At 38.1% G+C, this 24,524-nt stretch overlaps 1 protein-coding gene across 2 annotated transcripts in view; it reads right to left on the bottom strand.

Moving 5' to 3' along the window:
* Positions 1-1,579: 1,579 nt before the first annotated feature.
* Positions 1,580-24,524, bottom strand: part of RSF1 (remodeling and spacing factor 1) — a 169,347-nt gene continuing 146,402 nt past the window's right edge. For both annotated transcript variants that reach the window (XM_064576868.1, XM_064576867.1), the window contains exons 11-16: positions 23,385-23,494; positions 16,475-16,542; positions 15,045-15,252; positions 13,341-13,561; positions 10,018-10,206; positions 1,580-7,346 (exon numbers count right to left, since the gene is read on the bottom strand). In XM_064576868.1, coding sequence (XP_064432938.1) covers positions 6,781-7,346; positions 10,018-10,206; positions 13,341-13,561; positions 15,045-15,252; positions 16,475-16,542; positions 23,385-23,494 — 1,362 coding nt within the window. In that variant the 3' untranslated portion in view covers positions 1,580-6,780. The remainder of the gene's footprint in view (positions 7,347-10,017; positions 10,207-13,340; positions 13,562-15,044; positions 15,253-16,474; positions 16,543-23,384; positions 23,495-24,524) is intronic.

Genomic DNA, 24,524 nt, shown 5'->3' with positions numbered 1-24,524 from the left:
TATTTAAACAACTATGCACTGCAATTCTAACACACTAGGTGTTCATACACTGCAGTTAACCCCTGAAGCTTTAAGCTACCAGGAATTCCCATATTTTCTATGCACAAAATTTACTTTGTGCATTATTGGAATCACATTTCCAGTTTTCAAACCTCCCCCCCAACACACACACACATGCAGTACATTATATGTGGCAGAGAGCACTCCAGCTTCCCCTATTTGACTAACAGCACGTTCCTGATTACCTCGACAGTTTTATGCTAATCTTGGAGCTTCTGCTTTAGCTCTCATCTCCTAGAAACAAAATAAAGCATTCTGAGAACCTATTCCAGGAATAATTTTTTTATGCATAGGAAAATAAAGCATTTCATATAAGCATGTCTGAAAATCCAAGAGGCATTTTGATCAAATACTCCCTGAATCTCAGCTACTTTTACTTTAAAATCAAAATGAAAATTTAACATATACCATTTACAAATTCTTATCTGGAATTTGTATTCTTCACCTGGAAATTCATGATTCCCAGGCTTCTCCTCTGAATGGATGAAGCTAGCAAAGAAATTGACAATCCCACACTAGTTGACAATAGATTAAGGTAGTTCAGATAGAAATTTTGACACACTTAGATGAATTTAATTCTTTATAAGAATACACTTGTGCTATAAAGGTGAGGAGTTAGAATGGTAAGATTATCAGATGGCAAACATACTGGTGTCTTAATATAAGTTATGGTAAAATGTGCCATGTAAAAGACTGCTAGAATCAGCAACTCTACAAGCTTTAAAGATACTTTTCATCAAATGTGGAGAGAATTGGAATTTGAATCTCATATCCCTTCCAGCAGAAAAATATTCCTGTGGCATTAAGTCTACTGAATAACAAGAACCAAATCAAGCAATTCTAGTTTTCCGTTTTTTTACAGATTGAAAAGAAACCAAGCTCTGCCCCAACCCACCCCGCCTATCCCAGCACAGGACACTCCCTTTCAAGCTGTATGCAAAACCTCCTGGCAGGTTTGGGCAAGCTACAATTCAGATACTTATCAAGAAGCTACTTTGCTAAGAGAACAAAACACTAGACCAACATTGAGAATACCCTAGTTAGGCATCACGAAAATCACACACTATAATATGCTGTTAACTGCCAAATTTAGGCTATTATAACTGTTCCGAAATTGAAAATTCATTTACACTAATATAAACTAGATCCATGTGTGCACATGTATGTGTCTATATGTGTGTGTGTATATATGTGTTTGTGCATAATTTTCATGCAATGATCTTAAAGCTTTGGAGACAAGGGTTATTAGCCTAATTCCAAGGCTTGTCCACATAGCAATATTGACATGCACCAACTCTGCTAAAGGGCAGGAAAATGAAAAAGACCATGGCACAAATTTTTAAACAATTTTAGGTTTAATTACATAATGCACCTGTAGATGTTCTAGCATAAACACAATTGTAAAAATCTACATCCTATTTTAGGGTATTTTTCCACCTCCCAACCCTTAAAAGCTGTACAGTTATATAAAAAATGTGACTCTCAAGCAAAATAAACCTTTTTTTTTTTTGCAACATACAAAATAAGTTAAATGATTCAGAAGGTCTTGAGCCATTAAGTATCCCAATGACTGTGTTCTGGCCATCCATAAGCATGACATGCAGCTCCTGGTCTATGACCAGAACTCAATAAATACAGGTCAAACAAAACCCCAAACACTTAAATTAGATTTCTTTAGAAAGTGATGAAAGTCAAGAAAATATATAATGAGGGTTAACAATTCCATTCTTAACTTACATCATCCAGTGGCAAAATGAACAAGGCAGGTCACTCAGTCCTTAGTGCATTTACTAGCTTGTACCGGTTTGGCAAAAAACACAAATGTAGTTCCTTTAGATGTTTTTTCTCATTCAAAATGTCTAAGGAGTTTAATTAATAAATTTCTATTCATCTAATAATTTGTTATGCCCTCTCATATAACTTATGCATAGGCTATATCTTAAAAAGTTATTAAAATAAAAATAACATTTTCATTAACTGAAATCACAATGTGCCAGAATTGGGTTTGCAGCATTTCCCAGAATGAAATCATAAAATATAAAATGAAAAAAAAAATTGCGCTCACATGACCAAAATCAGGGGTAAAAAATCCACTAATGGAGTCCTAATCAATTTCTGAGAGGGTTTACATGAATAAAAGAAGTATCGAGTGGATAATCTATAAAGTGGTTATATACCAAGCACCCTACAGTTTGGCTTATGAAGACTGCTTGCTTGCTGGGGAATGACTCTTCTTCAATGTATGTTAGTTACTTAACAATTCTTGGCACTCAAAAAATGATAAATGATAATTTAAGTTGAAGTGAAATATCTTGAAAACAAATTATTAAGTGTACACATAACACAATAACCCAGTTTAAATACACTGATAGCAAAGGGCCTTGTCTTCTGGGATTGGTATAAAAATAAGAAAATCAGCAGCTGAACTGCCACTTGCAAAGTAGGTTTACAGGTACACACTGGGAATGGTGGATAAAATAGGAATGGATTTTATTCTAAGAGGGTTTAATAACAATATTAAGCAGAGGACTAGGTAGACTATAGCAGATAAGCAGTCTTGGCATTCTTACTTCTTAGAGAACCAGGAATATTTTCTTAGAATATCAAACCAAGAAGAGGAACTTCACTATTTTTCTCTGGACTTTCTGTAATTAAATGTTCGTAATTTCACATCAGTCACAATTGTCTTATGTCTTTTTACAATGTCAATTAATGATTTCAAAGGATTCATTCTTAATTTCTGCTAACATCTAAAGTATGTATACACATACTAACATATATATACATACATATATGCATGTTCTATTTTTTAAAAAAGATCTGGGTCTTTGAATACTTGTTCTATAGCTGTGAGGCAATCACGGACTTGTTTCACTGTGTTAGTGAAGGGCAGAGTTCACAACTTTTTCTGAGTATTCAACTTACAGATTCCCTGGGTTCCTTCCAGTCATATGGTAGAACTAGCGCATGGTTAACATCTCTCATCCCCACAAACATAAGCTAAAAAGGCATTCTTTGTGACAAAGTAAATTCTATCAAACCCATTTAAAAACTGGTAACATTTTCTCACCATTTTACCTCTAAACAAGTACACTCCTACATTTCTCTTAGTATATATACTTTGCTTAGATGCATACTATGGGATGGGCTCTAGCAACCAAAAAGTGAAAACTGGAGTTTGTAATATCCTTTTAAAATTTGTTTAAAAATGTTTTTTTCAACAACTTCTTTAGCATTCAGTCCTTGGTTCTTTGGCAGGTCATAAAAAAAAAAAAAAAAGACTATCAGTAGACATGAATTTATTCTAAATGAAACTCCTCTTTATTCTCTGCATCTGCAACCTTGACCAACTGGAAAAAGATGTGTCAAGGAAATCCAACCTCACTGTATCAGGTAAACTCTTGAAAAGCTCTCTGCCATCATTCTCTAATAACGTGCCAACAACGGAAAATGTTTTACACAACACCCTATTTCATCGACACAAGTCTACAAAACCAAAATGTGTATTTTCAGTCTGAGTTCCTTTCATATATTTTAATTCAAAGCTTCTGCTTTGTGAACATTTGGCTAGTTTTCAAACTTATACAGAAATTGCAAACTAAATATTCTGTGCACTAAACTACATCTCCCCTTAATACATGTGCTAGACTGTTAGTGGGACATTGGGAGTCCACCTGTATTTCAAAAAAGGTTTAAAGTATTAAAGGACTGTATTATATGGCAGCTACGGATGCATCTAAATCCATGGTTAGTACTCTAAGGATCCAAGGTGTTCTAAACTCTAGATGAGCTGCTGCTTTCCTATACTCTGTCCAGTTCCTAATGACTGAATTATATCTTTGGATACAGGACCATTTACTTTTTCCTACATTTTTAAAAATTTCTTCAAAGCATGTTCAGTTAATATTTCAGTGAACGTTAAGACTTTATGAGGGACTAAATCTAATCACCAAGCAGCAGAATTGGTTTTGCACTGTCCAACATTTAACTGCCCATAATTAACCTGTCTGCATAGTAATTTTTAAGTTCAGCTGCTTGGATTGCACTCTTTGTAGATGAAACAGTTAATTGGCTTAATCAGAATGTAAGGTTAGAAGGCAGACATTCACTATCAAGTTCACAAATACTTAATTCAAGTTCGGTAAATTAATAGGCAGCAAAAGTGGTATCATAACCCATGTCAGTGGGACCTATGCTAACTTGAATACTCAGTCTTTACTATGGTAACAATGACCTCTTGCTCTCTGTAGGAGAAGGGTAAAAAGAACTCCTTTATTTCACATTAGGCATCCTGTAAAATAAATAATCTACCCCATTGGATACTTCTTATCACTTGCTTAACTATAGAGTGGTGGAAGCAGGAGGTGGTGTGTCCAGAGGTAGAGACAGCGCACGTGGGAGTTTCTACACCGTAGTGGCTTTACCCAGCTGCAGGACTAAAATCTAGAGGAACAACAGGGGGCAGGGGAGGCCGCCCGCACGTTCTAAACACTTACCTTGCACTAGTAGGAATCCTTCTGTTGCCTGCCTGTTAAGACAGTTAAAAAGGCTAGCTAACATTCTTACCTGACTTTCAAACAAATGAACAAATCTGGCTAGAAAGGTGGCTTGGTACGTGAATATGGTCCTTACGTAACCCTGCTCTACTGTCTGTAAGTGTAAGCCCTTCCCTCCCTTCCAGTGGAACATTGTCTCAAAATAAAAATCACAACTTGCTTGGAACCACATGCTATTGGTGCATCCTATTTTTAGGCTGCTTTCATTATTTTATTTTTTATACAGATACATATACATTGCTAGAATCAAAGCAAAAATATTAATGGGCAGGTACTACACAACTAAAGTGAAACAAAACAAAACAAACAAAAGAACCAACAAATGAAAAACAACAGCTATAAACTTTCAAGGCCAAAAGATAAGATTTAAGGGCAACACCCGCTGAGGAAGGAAAAGAAGGAGTATAAAGTTTCTAGAGAGGTATTTATAATGCAAGTCTAATGCCAGCTTTTTAATCATAAAAAAGAGAAGTGCTTTACTATACACTGACTAGCACATATAATGCTTAATTTGGAAAGAAAAATTAACAAAGTTCCTTGGGCCAGCAGCAGATATGGTGTGTCCGTTGCCGGCAACAGACACAACACCGGAACAGAAAAACCCAAATCCCAGGGCAAAAGTATTCACAGAAGTAATGGCTGAAGGTTTCAGAATTTGACAGGCAAGGTTTAATCACAAGTGCTACACTTTATACAATGTTATTTATGGCTCTGCCTGAAATTTTACAGCTGTAACAGTAACTAAATAAGACAAAGTTCATATTTTAGTGTCAATTACATGTTAGATATTTAGTTATAAACCCCTTTTTCTTGAAACAAAGGGCTTATCTTTCACTGAAGTGTTGAGATGTTTGAAATGGATGTCATGCCCATTAAGCATATTGGCGGTTCTCAATCAACTCTAGGTTGGTCGTGTGACTATTAATGAATTTTAATAGAAGTCTAATGGCCAAAGGCCAAAACTACATTCAAACCCTGCTAATATATCCAGGCAGATAGGAAATTCCAACGCACACACACACACACACACGTATACACACACATACATGCTAAAACTCAAACTAAAAACCTCCCAAAGGAACTGCTTTGTTTGTAGACTTCAATTTGAAGTAGATACTAAGGGCAAGAATAGACCAGTTAAAATTCACCTGAAAATCCTTTCCCCGTCATCAAATGTGCTAAAATACTGCTGTCAGCTTAGCATCTCTTCATGTATGTTATGTATAGATGTATTTCTTTCAAAATGGGATATTTCAGATAGTTAAATATTAAGTGGCCAGAAGACAAGAGTTACACTATCTGCAAAGTTTACAGTCCACCTGGGCCTAAAGAAAGACCACACTTATTTCGCTAATAACTCTCATTGATAGGATATTAGAGGCCACCTCATCACCACCGCATAAAGCTGCTTGAAAAAGTCTGCTGCTAGCACAATCTGGTTGTCAAAGCTTCATTATACATTTTACTGTACAAATGTTCTTCAGATGATTTTTTTTTTAAATAAGAAACTCCGCTATAACAGAAACTCAGGTTAGAGTTTTTAATGATGGTGCTTTCTCCACCTCTTCTTTATTAAGTGTGGTTATCTCCAATAGTAAACAAGTTGATAGCATGAATGCTGTTACTGAATGACTTACGTATGATGTTATCTACAGTTCTCAAACTGCAACAACACAGACTGGAACTTTTAAACAGTCTGTTCATCATCATCTATGCCATGAATGTTTAAATATAATATATATTTAATATGAAAAAGCTAAAGCACAAGTGCTTTCTCCCACCCCTAATTCTGTTTTGGGCCCACACAGATTCGGAATGCATTCTTATCCACCCTTTTGCACAAAGTCAGGAGAGCTCAGGAAATATAAAGTCAAAAATATACAAATCTTTGTTGTTATTATAATAAGATTTTTTTCCATGAATGAAATTGCCAAGGACCATGAACTTGGAAAAAGAAAATCAAAAGGAATTTACAGCAATTATTTATCTTCAAAGTTCAAAACTGGTCACTTCACAGAAAGACTTCAGGGTTGGTTGAAATTTTTCTTCTAAAAAGACATTCTGTAGTGGAGTTTTCTAGGAAAAATAAAACAGCTTTTAATAACTGGCCCGCTGGTGTGAGAGCTACCGTGGAATAAATTAGCACAAAAATGGAAAAAAAGTCTTATAACTGTTCACTGTTACAGACATAATCAACAAGGTCAGTCACTCTTAAAAGCTCATCTTCCTCCTCTTCTGGTGCCCCTGCCTCCTGCCCACCATTTGTCCCATTGGGGGCCAGGCTCGCACTGGCTGTGCTGTTGTCCTTGGGGGTCTGAGGCTTCTCAGCTGGCTTGCCAATCAAGTTCTCAATGGCTTTGCCAGGACTCTGTCCATTGGTGGAAGGCAAGTCCACTAAGCTATAGTCCAAAGGGCTCCCCACCTTGCCTACATTTTCAAAGTCCTCTTCCTCATCGCTGTCTATCCGATAGGGCTTCTTGGTGCTCTCCTGTTCTGAGGGCAGGACCCTGGGCTGGCTGTCATGGGCAGGCTGATCTGCATCTCCATGAGCATTGTCACAACTCTCCTCCTCGTCTGTCTCGATCCGGTGTAGCCGTTTTCGAGATGGTCTGCCTTCTTCTTCCTCATCTGCTTCTGAATACTCATCTGTGCTTCGACCCCGCTTTCGAACTGACCGCTTTGATTCTTTAGCTAGCTCATCATCTTCAGAGTTCTTGGACATATAGCTCTCTAGAATAAACAGCACATTTCAGCCATTGATACAGTTAACCATAACAGATTGAAGTAATTTTCCTTTTCCTCCCCATATTCACCCCATATCCTGCTTTCGGACTTGCCCGTGCATCCTATTTCCCTCCAATAATTGGCCTGATTGCTCTCTCCTCTCAGGCCTGTAACAATCCACAGAAAGATCTATAGTGTGTTTTTTAACTCAGATTTTAGGAAAGAGCAAAATCACATTTCTTAGAAAACAAATATGATGATCCTTAAATTAAATGAAGATAGGGTAGTCACAAACTGAGAAACTCCTATCCACTGTCTCTCCAATTATGGAATCATGTACACATACTGATAAGGAAAGATTAAACTGAGTACCCAACTCTGGGCATCTGAAACAGTGCGCTAACTCTTAACCCATGTTATTAAATGTCCTTCGTTGGTAGTCTTTAAATGTCTTCTTTTTGTCTGTATTTACATCTAGGTTGTCTCTCCTAATCTCATGGCTTTGCATCTATATGCTGATGACTCACATTTGTTTTAGGCCACCCCTAAATTCCAGACTCATGTTATCAACAACCTGCCTACTCAACATCTATGCTGGGATTTCTAAACAGGCATTTCAAACCTAACATGTCCAGAACCGAGGTCCTACGCTTCTGCCTCAAACATGCACTGCTCTGGTCTTGCCCATCTGAGTTACTAGCAACTCTACTGTTCTAATTCCTTAGTCATATTTTGATTGTTTTCTTTCTCCCATCTAACCAAACAGTAAATCCTTTGAGTCTACCTTCAAAATAGAGCCATAATCTGACTGCTTTTCACCCCTTTACTACCACTGCCCTAGTCTCACCAACCATCATGTCTCACCTGGCCTCTTTCAGTGGGTTCCCAATGGGTCTCCTAGACTCTGCCCTTGTCCCCTTAAATTTATTCGTAACACAGCTACCATAGCAAATTAAAATATAGGTCCGATCATATCACTGCTCTGCTCAAACTCCAATTATTTCTCTTCTCACAAGGAATAAAATCCAAAGTTTATAACTCTACAACAGCCTACCACGCTATCCCATATGGTAGCCACTAATCACATGTGGCTATTTTTAAATTTATATGAATTAAAAGTAAATAAAAATTAAAAATTCGGCTCCTCAGTCATACCAGTCACATTACAGGTGCTCAACAGCCCCATGAGAGGCCACTGGCTACTATACGGAACAGCACAGATACAGCCTGTTTCCATCACCACAGAAAGTTCAACCAGATGGCACGGTTCATCAGGGGTTGGCAATTTGTTTGTTTTGTTTTTTTGTAGAAGGGCAGGCCCTACAGTCTCTAATACAACTAACTCAGCTTTGCACAAAAGAAGCCACAGGCAGTATGTGAGAAACACGGGCGTGGCTGGTCCAACAGAACTTGATTACAGACAGGTGGGCTGTAGTTTCGGCCTACTGCTCTTTGTGATGGGACCCCTGTTGATCTCTGCATCGTCTCATGCAATTCTTCCCTTCGCTCATTCTCCTTCAACCACCCTGGCCTCCTCTCTGTTCCTGAACACACCAGGCACAAATCTGCCTCCAGGCCTTCATGTTAGTTGCTCCATCTGCCTGTATCACTCGGCCTTAAGACAAATGCATGGCACACACCCAACATTAGGTCAGGTCTTTACTCCAATGTGGTCTTCTTGGTGAGACGTTGCTGTGGTGCCCGATCTGAGATCCCAGCCACTATCCCTACCCAACTCCTCTTTCTCCTTTATTTTTCTCCACAGCATTTATCCCCACCTAATACCACATAGGTTCTACTTACTTATCTTGTTTATTATCTCTCCCTCTAATTAAAATAAGAGTTTACACGGGAGTTACATGTTTTTGGCTGTTTTGCTTACTCTTTTAGTCGCAGTGCCAAAACAGTGACTAGTGCAATAAGAATTTGTTTTTAGTAGCTGAATTACTGGATTTGTTTGTCTTTAATGACACATGAAGGTAAATACACAATCAGATGTTCATCCCCTTTCTTTAGCCTCCCATGTTCAAACATTTTTTTCCCCTTTATTTCCTGGCTTGGGCTCAAACTTAACTGATAAGCATCTTAGAAATCTTCACAACAGATCATAAATAATGGAGGATTATATAAGTCAAAAAAAAAAAGGGCAGAGGTGAGGGTTAGAATCATTTAAAAGAACTAGAATAACCACAAGACTGAATGGCTATCACAAATTCGTATTTTAGAGCTTTTCCTACACTCCTGGTATGGAGCACAGCTAAAACTATTAAGAAATAAAAGTTACCAACTGAAGCTCACTGTCAAGGTGGAAAGAGACAGCAGGGCCCTGTATTCCAAACTGTTTAGTTATCCAGGGCAGAAGTTATCTCAAAATGAGGGCCGTGAATAATAAGGGAGCAGAAGAATTCTTGCTCAGATCTTAGTTTTCTGAGACTTGTCTATTTCAATGAAGAGTTTAATTATTACAATGGAGACATTAAAAATTAGTATCTTATCAAGTATCATTTATTTAAACTATAAAAAGGGATCAGGCAAAAAATAATGGATTTTGTCTCGAAGATATCACTACTTATACTGAATTTCTATGAAATGGTACAGAACCACAATCCTGAGTTTACTTTATAGCTTCTATTTCTGCCTTGTCCAAACTTCTGTAAACTGGAGAGCTACTCCTTACCTTCACTCTCTGAGCTAGAAAGCCTGCGCTTGTGAACTCGTCTGATTTCTTTCCCACGTCGTAAACTCTTCTGGGAACCATCACTTTCGGAATCTTCTTTGTAGTTAATTTGTCTTTTCTGGTTCCTCCTTGACCGCCTCCGCCGAGTTTCTACAAAATCATCACTAAAATCATCGCTAAAATCACTTTCTGTTCAAGGAAAAAGAAATACAAAATTTAAGTCTATTAAAGAGAAATGTAATTAGCTTAGGTTATAAAAATGTAAAGCTCTTAATAAGTAGGGTTCAGTAATAACAATTTTTAAATTAATAATAATGGCTATAAATCTCTCTCTTTTTTTGAAAGATTTTATTTATTTATTTGACAGAGAGAGGCACAGCGAGAGAGAGAACACAAGCAGGGGGAGTGGGAGAGGGAGAAGCAGGCTTCCCGCGGAGCAGGGAGCCCGATGTGGGGCTCGACCCCAGGACCCCGAGATCATGACCTGAGCCGAAGGCAGATGCTTAATGACTGAGCACCCAGGCGCCCCTCTCTCTCTTTTTTAAGTAGGCTCCACACCCAACATGGGGCTCAAATTCACAAGCCCAAGACCAAGAGTCGCATGCTCTACTGACTGAGCCAGCCAGGCGCCACTATAAGTCTCTTATTTTCCTCTTAATAGTACAAGTAAATGCGTAGGAGTCTTTAACGCCAAAGTTCCTAATGTTTCCTATTAGCAGCCAATGTCTGAAAGTAAAAGATGTTTTAGGGGCACCTGGGTGGCTCAGTCGTTAAGCGTCTGCCTTCGGCTCAGGTCATGATCCCGGGGTCCTGGGATTGAGCCCCACATCGGGCTCCCTGCTCGGCGGGAAGCCTGCTTCTCCCTCTCCCACTCCCCCTGCTTGTGTTCCTGCTCTCGCTGTGTCTCTCTGTCAAATAAATAAATAAAATCTTTAAAAAAAAAGACAGTAAAAGATGTTTTATACAATCTTTATCTCATTCAACCTAGAGCTACCCAGCCAGCTACATGGGCTGCTCTTCTTGGTTACTATTTGGTTACTATTCTGCCTCAAAATAATCTGCTGCTCCTATGTGTACAGATGTGTGGTACAGTTATAACTTCACAATGTACTGCACAGATTAAAATCTCTAATCCCAGAAAACTGATAAAACTGTTTCAAAGAAGTACAGAATTGGAGTTACATTTTTGGCTTTTTTCCATATGGAAATAAAATCTGCTAACTACAGCATACGGGGCCCACTTCAATTCTCCAAGTGTTGTCAAACAGCACCATCCATACCATCTCTGATTAGTAAACAAGAGACTATGACATTGGGTTAGAGCAGTTTTTCAGGAGTGCTAACAAATTCCACCAAATTATCACATCCAGCCTTATTGTCTAATGAATTTCAAACACTTCAAAATGGCTCACCAACAGTCTGAAGGAGTCCCTACTGGCCAAATCTGGGAAAAACTGAGCCTACACAGCAATAACATATTATATCCACAGACTAAAATAAGAATCCACAAGTACATACTAATATAAAGAAATAAATATATGGGGGAGAAGGGAAAGCGCTTTCTTAAGGAACACCAAATAATAAATATAAAAGGAATTATGGGGCCAGGAAATCATCAATGAATGCTAAAACTATGGGTGAAACATCTGAAAAGAAATGGTATATATATATAGTCTCAAAATGCCCTCCTACAAATTACTGTTAATTATAAAGGGAAAAATAGTGGAGACCCGGAGAACATATATTAGCTCTGTGATATTCTTGCTGAAAAATGTATAAACTGAATCTAATCGCAGGAAGCAAAAAAAAACCCTGATTGAGGGACATTTTACAAATTAACTAGTATATATTCTTCAAAAATGTCAGGATCAATAAAGACAGTTTGAGGAATATTATAGATTAAAGGAGTCTAGAGACATGAATAAATGCAATGTGTACTCCTGGATTAGATCCTGGACTAGGAAAAAAACTGATATAAAGGACAATTTTGGGACACCTGATGAAATATGAATATATACTGTTAATTAGATAAATGTAGTATACCAATGTTTTTATTTATCTATTTAAAGAAAGATTTTATTTATTTATTTGAGAGAGAACGAGCACGAGCAGGGGGAGAGGGGGAAGCAGACTCCCCTGCCGAGCAGGAAGCCCAATACGGGACTCGATCCCAGGACCCTGGGATCATGACCTGAGCCAAAGGCAGATGCTTAACCGATTGAGCCACCCAGACACCCCTCAATGTTTTAAAATATCTGATTTTGATAATTCTACTATGGTTATATGATATATGAAACAAAAAACCCATAAGCCCAGCCAGGTAGAGGATGTAATACTCCTTCCTGGCTGTGACATTTCCTCAGTGAGAGGACAGCTACCTGTAGCCAATTCTACAAAGTACTCCTAGCTGTTTTTTTAGATGCTGTGCCTGTCACTATTTATTCAGTTAATAGAAATAAGCATAAAATATAAGAACATCACTATTGCTAATTTACAAAAATGAATGAATCACTCACTGATAGTGATCTAAGTGTTAAAAATAATTGGTGAACCTTCTCTTTCCAACTGCTAGATATCTGAGAAAAATGTTCTCAGCTTACTGAGAATGATTCCAAAGAAACATTATGAAGATAAAGTCTAGGCATGGAAACTTGGCACCAAAAGGATTCATCACAGGGTTGCCTGGGTGGCTCAGTTGGTTAGGTGTCTGCCTTCGGTTCAGGTTATGATCTCAGGGTCCTGGAATCGAGCCCCGCATCGGGCTCTCTGCTCAGTGGGGAGCCCACTTCCCCCACTCTCTCTGCCTGCCTCTCTGCCTACTTGTGATCTCTGTCAAAGGAAGGATGGAAGGAAGGAAGGAAGGAAGGAAGGAAGGAAGGAAAAGAATTCATCACAATCCTAAATGAATTTGGTATGCAGTTAACACATCCATCTGTATTTATTTTCTTAGATATGTTTTATGTGAAAAATTTAGTTACTAGTGAGTCATAAGAAGAGAATTCAAAGTTTTATTAGAAAGCTTATATTACAAATGAATGAAATTTTATCTTAAGAACTCTTAACTCTAGGGCGCCTGGGTGGCTGAGTTATTAAGCGTCTGCCTTCGGCTCAGGTCATAATCCCAGGGTCCTGGGATCGAGCCTCACATCGGGCTTCCTGCTCGGCAGGAAGCCTGCTTCTCCCTCTCCCACTCCCCCTGCTTGTGTTCCTGCTCTCGCTGTGTCTCTCTCTGTCAAATAAATAAAATCTTAAAAAAAAAACCCTCTTAACTCCAGAAGTTCTAAGAATTGAATTGGTGTGATACAGGTACAAATTATTTTTACCAGAGTCTCTACTATTCTCCTCAGACTCCTCCTCTTCATCATCATCAGAGTACTTTTTCTTTGGGGTCTTTCTTCGCAAACGCCTGCTTTGCCTCATTGGCCGGGAGGGATGTCGCCTCAGTCTCCGGCTACAGAAATCAGTGTCGCTGTCATCATTAGATGGTGGGTCTTCTTCACTTTCATCTGGGTTTTCATCAGATACAACAAACTCATCTTGAGATCTGTCCAAGAGAAACCAGATGAATTATGATTCTGAGTTCAAATTCTAACAAGTCCAGTGAGTCATTCAGTAATGGTTAACGTAAAATACCTAGATAATTGTAGCAATTTGTCTGTTAATATTCTTCTCTTAGGAGGAGTTAAGATGAACTCATGCTGATTTTTGTACATAAATTGCTTTGGCGTCCTGGGATGTCCCCTACATGACTTAAATTTAACATGTCCCAAAGAGAACTCATTTCCTAACCTAATCCTCTCTTCTGTCTCCGAGCCTTATATTTGGAACTATTACCTATCCAGTAAGTCAAACCAGAAACCTGGTATTTTTCCTAATTTCTCCCTTTTCATTTCTCACATCTAATCAATTATTAGCTTCCTCTCTGAGTCAACCTCTTAAAGATAATATCTCAAACCTGATCCCTCTTCTCTGTCGGGCACTCATCTCCCACCTAAACCACCACAGCAATTGCCCAGGGAGTCCCTCTAGTCTCTAGACTCATTTCCCCTCCAGACAGCCTCCAAAAGAATGCCAGGATGAATTTTTCTGAAACATAAACCTCATTAGCCGGATGGTTAAAACCCATCCATGGGCTTTCATCATCTTCAGGGTAAGATTCCAAATTCCCATGCATGACAAACAAATCGCTCCATCATCTGGTTCCATTTTATCTTTTAGCCACATCTCCAGCTGGGCACTCTTTACTTCTTCCCCATATTCTTGCTACCCTGACATTCCAGGAGTTTCCTAAATATTCCATGATGTCTTATGCCTTGCTGCCTTCAACATGTGACTGCTCTTAGGATGCCTGCCCTCTTTCTCATCCCACTTTGAATCTCAAACTCAATGGATTTGCCCAATTTTTCATCTTCAAATTTCAGATCAAGCTTTATTTCCACTCTAAGGCTTTCCATGAACTCTCTAATCAGACTCTTCCTTTATGCACTATTTAGGCTTTCCTACATTTTTGCAGCAATCACACAGAATGACTTTTTTGTGGTTTACATGTTTGTTTTTCCCACTAACAATCTGAGAGAAGAAACTGCAGTACTGTTTCAACACCTGCTCTGCAGGAAAATCTTTCCCGATCTTCCAAACTGGATTACGTGCCCCAACCCAAACCTCTGTGGGTCACCAGAGAATAGTACCTAATTACCTGTACTTGTCTAATTCTCACATTTGACTAGGAACCTCTCATGGACATGTTGGCGGAAGATGGCATGGAGATGCACAGCAAATGAATGCTTGATTCCAGTTAATCAAATGTAAATACAATTTTGAATATTAAACAACCATAAGCCTACTTTGTTTTGATCGAAAAATAGCTAAGATTAGCATTCTTGAATCTGTTTTAAATAGCCTGAAAATAAAAAGAGATCGTCCATGTGCACGAGGAACCAAAGGCCCGTCACAGCATGGCCGAGCTTCTCTGCAAGCCCCATTTAAGCCTATATCTAGGGAATGGGACCTGCTGGCAAACCACGTACCCGTCGCTGATCTTGAATTCATCCTCACTCTCTTCTTCGTCCAGGTTGCTATCACTGTCCAGATCATTCAGTCGCCGGCGTTTCTTCCGACGTGCAGCAGCTGCCCTCTGGGGTCGTTTATTTTCTTTTCTTTCTTCATCCAAAATAGTAGAGATGTCTTTCCCACGGTGACCTGTGATGGTGGAGATATCTTTCCCTCGGCCGGCTCCTGAGTTCAGGGGGGAAGGGGAGGGCGATGAGGGGAAGAGAGGGAGGAAGAAAGACAACGGTACGTTTATTAAAAGCTTCTCTCTAGATAGAGCTGTCCTTGCTCATCCTTAGCGGCTCATTTACTTTTTTCCTACAAATAAGCAGTTTTCTCATAACTTCAGCTAACAGAGCTCTCATCAAGAGACTTTTTGCATGTGTTTAGTCTACTAAGGGGAAGTTCACCACGTAAAGAACCTCTTTTTAAAAAATTTGATAAAATTTGCATACTATAACATTCACCCTTTTAAAGTGTATAGTTCAGAGGTTTTCAGTAGTTACAAAGTTGTGCAACCATCACCACTAACAAATTCCAGAACATTTTCATCAACCTCGAAGGAAACCTCATACCTACTGGCAATCACTCAAGAATCTCTTCTTCAAAGTTGTCTTTTGGACAGGGCTTTAGAAAGAGACCAATCCGTTTTCTTTTAACTGTGTGTGCAGGACAGAAAAGGTGAGAATCCTGCAGCAAAGCTGTAAATAAGGTGCAGAGCCCTGGAAAAGCTGGTGACTTCTTCACACAGCCTACTTACTACTGATCTTCTTCAGAGTTTTCCTAAGTACTAAAGGAGACCACAATGCTCCATACTGGAGCACTGGTAATTCTCTGTATCGCTCTTTCATTAAATTACCTTCAAATCCTTCTGTTTTCATGTCACCTGTTAAAGACTATGAAATTAATGAAGTGATTTTTAAAAGGTTGATCTAAAGCAATCATTTAGATTCAGATTATCCATAATTTTTAAGATTTTGTAGCAGCAGTGATCTAAACATAAACAACAAGAAAGTTTAAGTGGGGTTTCTATTTGGAAGCAGAAATAAATTTTTTTAATCTACAGAGGAACACTTAGATTTTATATCAAGTCATAAAACCACTTGAAAAATAATTAATAAGATCTGAGTCTACACATTGACACAATGTCCACAAATTATTTTGAATCTCAGACATTTAACATCAGCAGAGAATTAAAAAAAAAAAATATGCTTACTCCCTAATCAGTGTTTTGTTTTGTTTTGTTTTTAAGTAATCTCTATGCCCAACATGGGGCTCAAACTCACAACTATGAGATCAAGAGTCACATGCTCTACTGACTGAGCCAGCCAGGTGCCCCTAACTCTGGGCATTTTAAGTTAACCTATTGGCCAAGTCATACGAAGAACAGGGAATGATAAACACATACCTCCTCCATCAGCTTCTTTGATATCATCTTCTATAGCTTCATCGATTGCTTCATCAAATTCATCAAATCTAAAATATATACAACAATCACATCACAGCCTGTCCTGGTACATGGGTTAGGAGGAGTTGCCTCTGAAATGAAAAAGGCCTGAGTATAAAAATGCTCTCTGCCACTTTGGGGCTGTGTGACTTGGACTACATCACCTCACTCCTGTTAACCTCAATTTCTTTTGCAAATCAGTATCTAACTCATTTTCAGAGATCATCTATACCAGGCATCAGCAACGATTTTTATAAAGGGCCATTTTATAAAGGGTAAATATTTTCGGCTTTGTAGACTCTACGGTCCCTGTTGTAACCACTCACCCCTGCCACTGAGCTGCAAAAGCCGCCAGAGACAAGGCAAGTGAATGAATGCGGCTGTGTTCCAGCAGAACTTTATCTATGGACACTGAGATTTGAATTTCATGTAACCGTCCTAAGATTTTCTTCTTTCAGTTCTTTTCTCAGTCATTTATACATATAAAAACCATTCCTAGGTCACGGGCTATGGCTACATAAACTGGCATTTGAGCTGGGATTTGCCCCACAGGCCACAGTTCGCCCACCTCTAACTACACAAATCACACAGCAAAGTAAGTTGAATTAGTGTTCCAGAAATAATACTAAGTGTGAGAACTACACTATTACTGTCATCAGGGATTATATTAGTATTATTACCAAGGTCCATATACAGATGCTCAGAATTTTAGAACTAGATAAAAGTACTTTTTCTCACAAGGGCCACTGCCCCCAACTTAGAGAAGACAACTAGATGAGCCCCAAGATTTCTTCACATACAAAACTCCCTTCACTTTAGACCTGAGGTGACCAAAAGGATAAAGTGACTTGCCTAAAACTATCCAAAATATGGTAATTACTAGCTGCATGTGGCTATCTATATTAAAATTAATTAAAATGAAAAACCCCATTCCTCGCTAGCCAGATTTTAAGTGCCCCACAGCTACGTACGGCACCACGGTGGACAGCAAAGAAATAGCACATCTCCAAAAACACAGTAAATTCTACTGGACAGTGTTGGATTAAAGGCAGACAATGGATTAACGATAGAGTTTAAAAGCCAAATATTTTGCCTTTTGAGTTAAGAAACTCATTACAGCTATGGATTTCCTCTCTAGGAAAAAAAAATATCCACACAAACATAGAATTTTATATCTAATTTCAGAGGATTCGCAAGTTTCAGGTTAAGAATTCTTCTACAACATAGTTTTTAATGGCTATATAGTATCTAATCTTACAGATATATCATGATTTAGTTAAAAGTTTACTTCCAATTTTTTCACAATTACAATCATAGCTATGAAAAACAACCCTGCAGCTGTAGCTTAGGTTTTCTTTAACAAATTCTGAGAAACTAAAAATCTGTACATCCACTCATCAGGCTAGAATAACAGATATAGATAAAGCCAGATGCAGTTAACAGAAAACAGTATTTCTCCCAATGACAGGTTGCAGCTATAAAGTGGCAAAACAGCCTCTTCCTCTGAATGACTTCTACTTTCCTACTCACCGAAAAACCTGGTTTTCTGTGTCAGAGACGATTAGAACCTTTGGACTTATGAAATGGCATCAGTAAGAATAAAACATTCCATGCTTGCCTGGAGGATTTAAGTTACTTTTAACACAAAGAGGCAGACTTGATTTATATCCCAGATGCAGAGCTTTGAATAATGGAATGGACACAACACCCTACACATCAACTTCAAATTCAATGCTTTCAGGAAACAGGAACCTGTGTCCACTATGTGGTCTAGATCGGATAGATGTGCCTTCAGCCTAACTCTCATTGCTTCATTTACATTTCATCTAAACTCTACCCTTCCTCAGTATCTTATAACTACCTTTTCCTTTGTTTGGTGAGTGCCCATGGTTTCACCAAGAGATTCTGTTGGACCTTAGGTTTGTTCCTGGTATTCTTTCTACAATTAAAACTGTTGGCTTTAGAGGGCATAAAAACTGTTCTTCCAATATCGCTTGGCATCAGGGAAATACAACCCAAAACCTCAATGAGATACCACCTCACACCAGTCAGAATGGCTAAAATTAACAAGTCATGAAATGACAGATGTTGGCGGGGATGCAGAGAAAGGGGAACTCTCCTACACTGTTGGTGGGAATGCAAGCTGGTGCAGTCACTCTGGAAAACAGTATGGAGGTTACTCAAAAAGTTGAAAATAGAGCTACCATACGACCCAATTGCACTACTGGGTATTTACCCCAAAGATACAAATGTAGGGATGCGAAGGGGTACATGCACCCCGATGTTTATAGCAGCAATGTCCACAATAGCCAAACTATGGAAAGAGCCAAGATGTCCATTGACAGATGAATGGATAAAGAAGATGTGGTATATATATACAATGGAATATTATGCAGCCATCAAAAAATGAAATCTTGCCATTTGCAATGACATGGATGGAACTAGAGGGTATTATGCTAAGCAAAATAAGCCAGTCAGAGAAAGACAAGTATCATATGATCTCACTGACATGAGGAATTCTTAATCTCAGGAAACAAACTGAGGGTTGCTGGAGTGGTGGGGGGTGGGAGGGATGGGGTGGCTGGGTGATAAGACACTGGAGAGGGTATGTGCTATAGTGAGCGCTGTGAATTGTAAGACTGATGAATCACAGACCTGTACCTCTGAAACAAATAATACATTATATGTTAAAAAAAAAAAAAAAAAAAGATAGTAGGAAGGGAAAAATGAAGGGGGGGAAATCAGAGGGAGAGATGAACCATGAGAGACTATGGACTCTGAGAAACAAACTGAGGGTTCTAGAGGGGAGGGGAGTGAGGGGATGGGTTAGCCTGGTGATGGGTATTAAAGAGGGCACGTATTGAATGGAGCACTGGGTGTTATACGCAAACAATGAATAATGGAACACAACATCAAAAACTAATGATGCAATGTATGGTGACTAACATAACATAATAAGAAAAAAAAAACTGTTCTTCAAGGGTGGTAGCAATTTATAATATAACCATGAAGTTAATTTTATCATTTAACTTTTTTCTAATTTTGAAAATTATTTTCTTGTTCTTTTACTTTTTTTTTAAAGATTTTATTTATGTATTTGACACAGAGAAAGAGACAGCGAGAGGGGAACACAAGCAGGGGGAGTGGGAGAGGAAGAAGCATGCTTCCCACTGAGTGGAGAGCCAGATGCGGGACTCGATCCCAGGACCCTGACATCATGACCTGAGCAGAAGGCAGACGCTTCATGACTGAGCCACCCAGGCGTCCCTGTTCTTTTAATTTTAATGTGATTACTGAGTAAGGCCAAATAATAGTTTCATGTTTATTGGTCATTTTTGCTTTTTCTTTTACAAGGCTGGTTTGAATCCTTTGCCCGTTTTATCAGCCAGTGTGCATCTTTTACTACTTGTAAGAGCTTTTAAGGTATTAAAGATTTTTTTTTTTTAAGATTTTATTTATTTTTTTGACAGAGAGAGACATAGCGAGAGCAGGAACACAAGCAGGGGGAGTGGGAGAGGGAGAAGCAGGCTTCCCGCTGAGCAGGGAGCCCGATGCAGGACTCGATCCCAGGACCCTGGGATCATGACCTGAGCCGAAGGCAGACGCTTAACAACTCAGCCACCCAGGCGCCCTAAGGTATTCAAGATTTTAATACTTTGTCATATGTTGCAATTATTTTTTCTTTTACTTTAATTTTAAAAAATTTATTCATTTGAGAGAGAGAGAGAGAGAGCACAAGCAGGGGGAGGGGCAGAAGGAGAGGAGAAGCAGACTCCCCACTGAGCAGGGATCCCGTTGCAGGGCTCCATCCCAGGACCTTGGGATCATGACCTGAGCCAAAGGCAGATGCTTAACCAACTGAGCCATCCAGGTGCCCCTGTTGCAATTATTTCTATCCAAAGTGTATTTCCCCTTTAGCTTTTGCTTATTTTTTAAGTTTTGAGAAATGAAAACTGACATCTTGCCCTGCTACAATTATGAATATGTGCCCGTAACATTTCCAGGCAGCCCCCTCCCAAATAAACAAATGTAAAAAGTCAACACTGTCTAGTTCTAGTTTCTAAAATAAACAAAACCTTGGTTTCCCTAAAGTAACTGATTTCCTAACAAAAATGTCTTTATTCTCGACTTCAGTAACATTAATGGCTGGAGACACAACAGCTTTTACAGACATCATGGAATAAGCTACTGTATTTCCACAATGAAAAAAACTATACTCACTGTAATTTTTAAAATTTGTAAGGCATTCCTTTTGAATTCTAACTCCTTTGCAAAATTTCTTTGCAAGAAAATATTTTCTTTTAGAAGTAAGTACTTCTAAGTCTTTCTTAAATTTTATGTAATCAAATCTCCTTTCCATTATTGTTTCTATGTTTGGTGCTATGCTTAAAAAGTTGCTCCTTACAGTAGATTACATACCTTCCTTAAATCTTTTTGGGAAGTAGATATTAAGGCATAAATAAATTAATCACACAATACATTTTATGCTAAAGAATATAGTTTTTCATAAATTTCTATATTACTGTTATATAAATTTAGAGCTGAAGGGATCACCTGCGTTAATCCACCATCAACCAAGACCTAGGGAAATGGACCATTCCAAGTTACATGGGTAATACATGGTATGGTGAGGACTATAATCTTATTCTTCTGTACCCCAATCCAATGCTACTTCTAGTCAACTTTGATGTCATCCTCTCTGTTAGCAGCAGGAGAATCTGATAAACAATTACTAAATGATAATGGTGATGAAATTCTTTTTTGTCCTCTTTCTGTGGTAATACTTTATTAAGTGCTTTATATTTTATACTCACAATAATCCCACTGCACCCATGTACAAATTAAACTCTAGGTGTATTCAGAGCTTAAATATGAAGAGTAAAACTTATTAGAGAAAGCACATGAATGACTTTCTTAGTACCTCTCAGTGAAATTTCTTTTAAAAAGTACTAAGCAGCAGAAATAATAAAGAAAAAATGACAAGAGACATACAAACACCCAGCAAGCAAATGAAAAGATGCTCATCATCAACAACGAGGGAAATGCAAATCAAAATCATGAGATATTGCCTCATATCCGCCAGGATGGTCATTATAAAAAAAAAACCCTCCAAAGCCAAGAAGTGTTGGCAAGGATGTGGAAAACCTGGAAACTATATGCTGCTGGTGGGGAACAAAAGGGTGCAACTGCCATGGAAAACATCATGGACGTTCCTCAAAAAACACAAAAATATACGTGCCATAGGATCCAGCAATCCCACTTCTGGGTATACATCCAGGACGAAATACTAAGAGTAAATCTCTCCTTCTTTTAACAACCACAACTACATCAAGATTGAAAGATAATACATTCTACTGTAAGGTCTGTTCTAAAACTGTAAATTGTTACAACAAGGCTCATATATTAGGAAATAATTCAAGCATAATGTGTATTTTATACTTGCTTTAAGTAATTTTATTCATGAGAAACACTAGGTAAATGTAGAAAACTGCATCTAGCCACACAAGCATATACAAACTGCATACATATACACACCTCAAATATCTACCAGCAACCTCAGCTCATTATGCGTGTTACAAGACAAATCAACCCTCCTTCTACCACCACACAATGATTTACAAATTGCAACCCACCTCACAACCACTTCCACAGACAAACTCCAGAGATTTTTCAACAGAAAATGTGGTAGTTGGTGTAGTATTTATATTAGTTCTTAACCATTTAACGCGCATCAAATGTTACTATGTTTTTATTACAGTCATATCTTTTTTTAAAATTTTATTATATTATGTTAATCACCATACATTACATCGTTAGTTTTTTGGGGTTTTTTTTTGTTTTTTAAAGATTTTATTTATGTGACAGAGAGACACAGCTAGAGAGGGAACACAAGCAGGGAGAGTGGGAGAGGGAGAAGCAGGCTCTCGGCTGAGCAGGGAGCCTGACGCGGGGTTCGATCCCAGGACTCTGGGATCACAACCTGAGCCAAAGGCAGACGCCTAACGACTGAGCCACCCAGGCGCCGACATCATTAGTTTTTGATGTAGTGATCCATGGTTCATTGTTTGCATATAACACCCAGTGCTCCATTCAATACGTGCCCTCTTTAATACCCATCACCAGGCTAACCCATCCCCCCACCCCCCTCCCCTACATTCATATCTTTAAAAAAAAATGTCACTAACGAAATTTTTGAGTGTGGCCCTACCTCCATATTTCCCATAATCCCTATGGTTTATATTGTGTGATTTTACACAGCCCGGCAATTTTTAGGAATTCGTATGTTGTATTACAGAAGAACTGACTTTACACTTGCTCTTTCCATGAGCAGGCTTTGATTTCATTAGTTATGATGATTTTATATAAAATGGTACCATGATAAGTACTTTCAAAGAGAAGAATTGGTTGCTATGAGGGCATATAATAGATTTGATGAAGAGAACGTTAACAAGGTGAAAACAGGAGGGAAATCCTAGGTCGAGTAAAGAGCATGTGCAAATAAGCTGAAAGAAGACTGGCTGATAATGACAGAGTGAGGAAAAATGTGGATGACACAGAGCTGAAAAGCTGGGTACAGAGCATTCTGTGGTGCCTGTAGGGGCCTTGTTAAAGCATCGATCCTTATCCCAAGAGCTACAGAAATCTGACAAAGTATATTAAGCAGAAAAGGATGACATGAGCAAATCTACGTTTTGAAAAGATCATGTTGGCTGCTCTAAAACGGCATGATTCTAAAGACAGTAAGTAACAAATATATACATATCTAACTAATGATCATTATGAAAAAAAGCATATCCTCTTGGGTCATATTTTATAATTTAAAAAAACATTTTACACTCTTTTATTGTAACCATTTCCACATATTTCATACCTATAACTTATACATTTCCGTGTTCTTGTTGACCTCCTTTCAAGTAAGTTTGCTTTGGATTTTTTTGAATCTTTTTTCTTTTCTTCATGATCTTCAGAAAAATCTGGCTCCTGGTTTAAAAATATGATAACAAATATGTAGGTTATTAGGACAAACAAAAAGCTTCTTGGAATGAATAGTTTTCTAATGTCTGTCTAGGCAGCACATGTAAAAGACTGAAAAAGTGAGGTGATCTCACCGCCCCCAAAACTGAATGAACACGGCCACACTAAGTAGAGAGATTAAAAAGAGTCCTGGTGATCAAAGGATGAAGCCCTTCTGTATTAAAATTCTTATGTTTCTGTGAGTTTATAATTACCTCTTTTAAAACAATCATGATGAAGTTTCTCCACTGATAAATTTTTTAACAAATAATTAAATTGAACACATAGAAGATATTCAGAAGATATGCTGAATCAATGAAATAATGGATTTAGAAAAAGAAAGAAGCATGATGATGAAGGAAAGTAACTAACCAAGACAGGTTACTTAAGTGTTTGATTTAATTAAGGCTGAATGAAACTGTGTATGAAACTAGGAACATTTCTTCATTTCCAAATGAAAACCATGTTACATGTACTTTCACTCATGAGATATCCTTAATTAGAAATTAGACTAATAATGTAAAACAATATTCCTTCAAAGAAACCAACTGTTAAGAACAAATACTGAAGTTTCTAATAACCAACATCCAAAGCACAGAATTAAAAACCCAATCTCCCTGAACTATTCTTTTGTCACTTTACATAAACAACACATAAAGAAGCTAAAAACAAATTACCCAATATAATACAGGGTTAAAAAAAAAAAAAAAAACACCCCAGAACATATACCCCATAGCAGTGAGCTATATAAATCTGATTTGAACATGATATTACATTTTAGGGCTATCAGCATATATGTAATTTTTATTTTATTATTATTGTTATTTTCTTTAGTAGACTCTACACCCAACATGGGGCTCAAACTTACGACCCCGAGATCAAGAGCTGCATGCTCTACCGACTAAGCCAGCCAAGCAGCCCAGCATATATTTAATTTTAATCATGAGGGAAAATATGGGTGATTTCTTTAAGGTCCTAAATTTCTACTTTTTTTTTT

The sequence above is a fragment of the Mirounga angustirostris genome, unplaced genomic scaffold (assembly GCF_029215605.1).
Source record: "Mirounga angustirostris isolate CCGP_5_RB_7025 unplaced genomic scaffold, mMirAng1.0.hap1 SCAF_13, whole genome shotgun sequence".
NCBI lineage: Eukaryota > Metazoa > Chordata > Mammalia > Carnivora > Phocidae > Mirounga > Mirounga angustirostris.
The sequence above is the reverse complement of the archived record's forward strand: the minus strand, read 5'-3'. Positions and strand labels throughout refer to the sequence as shown.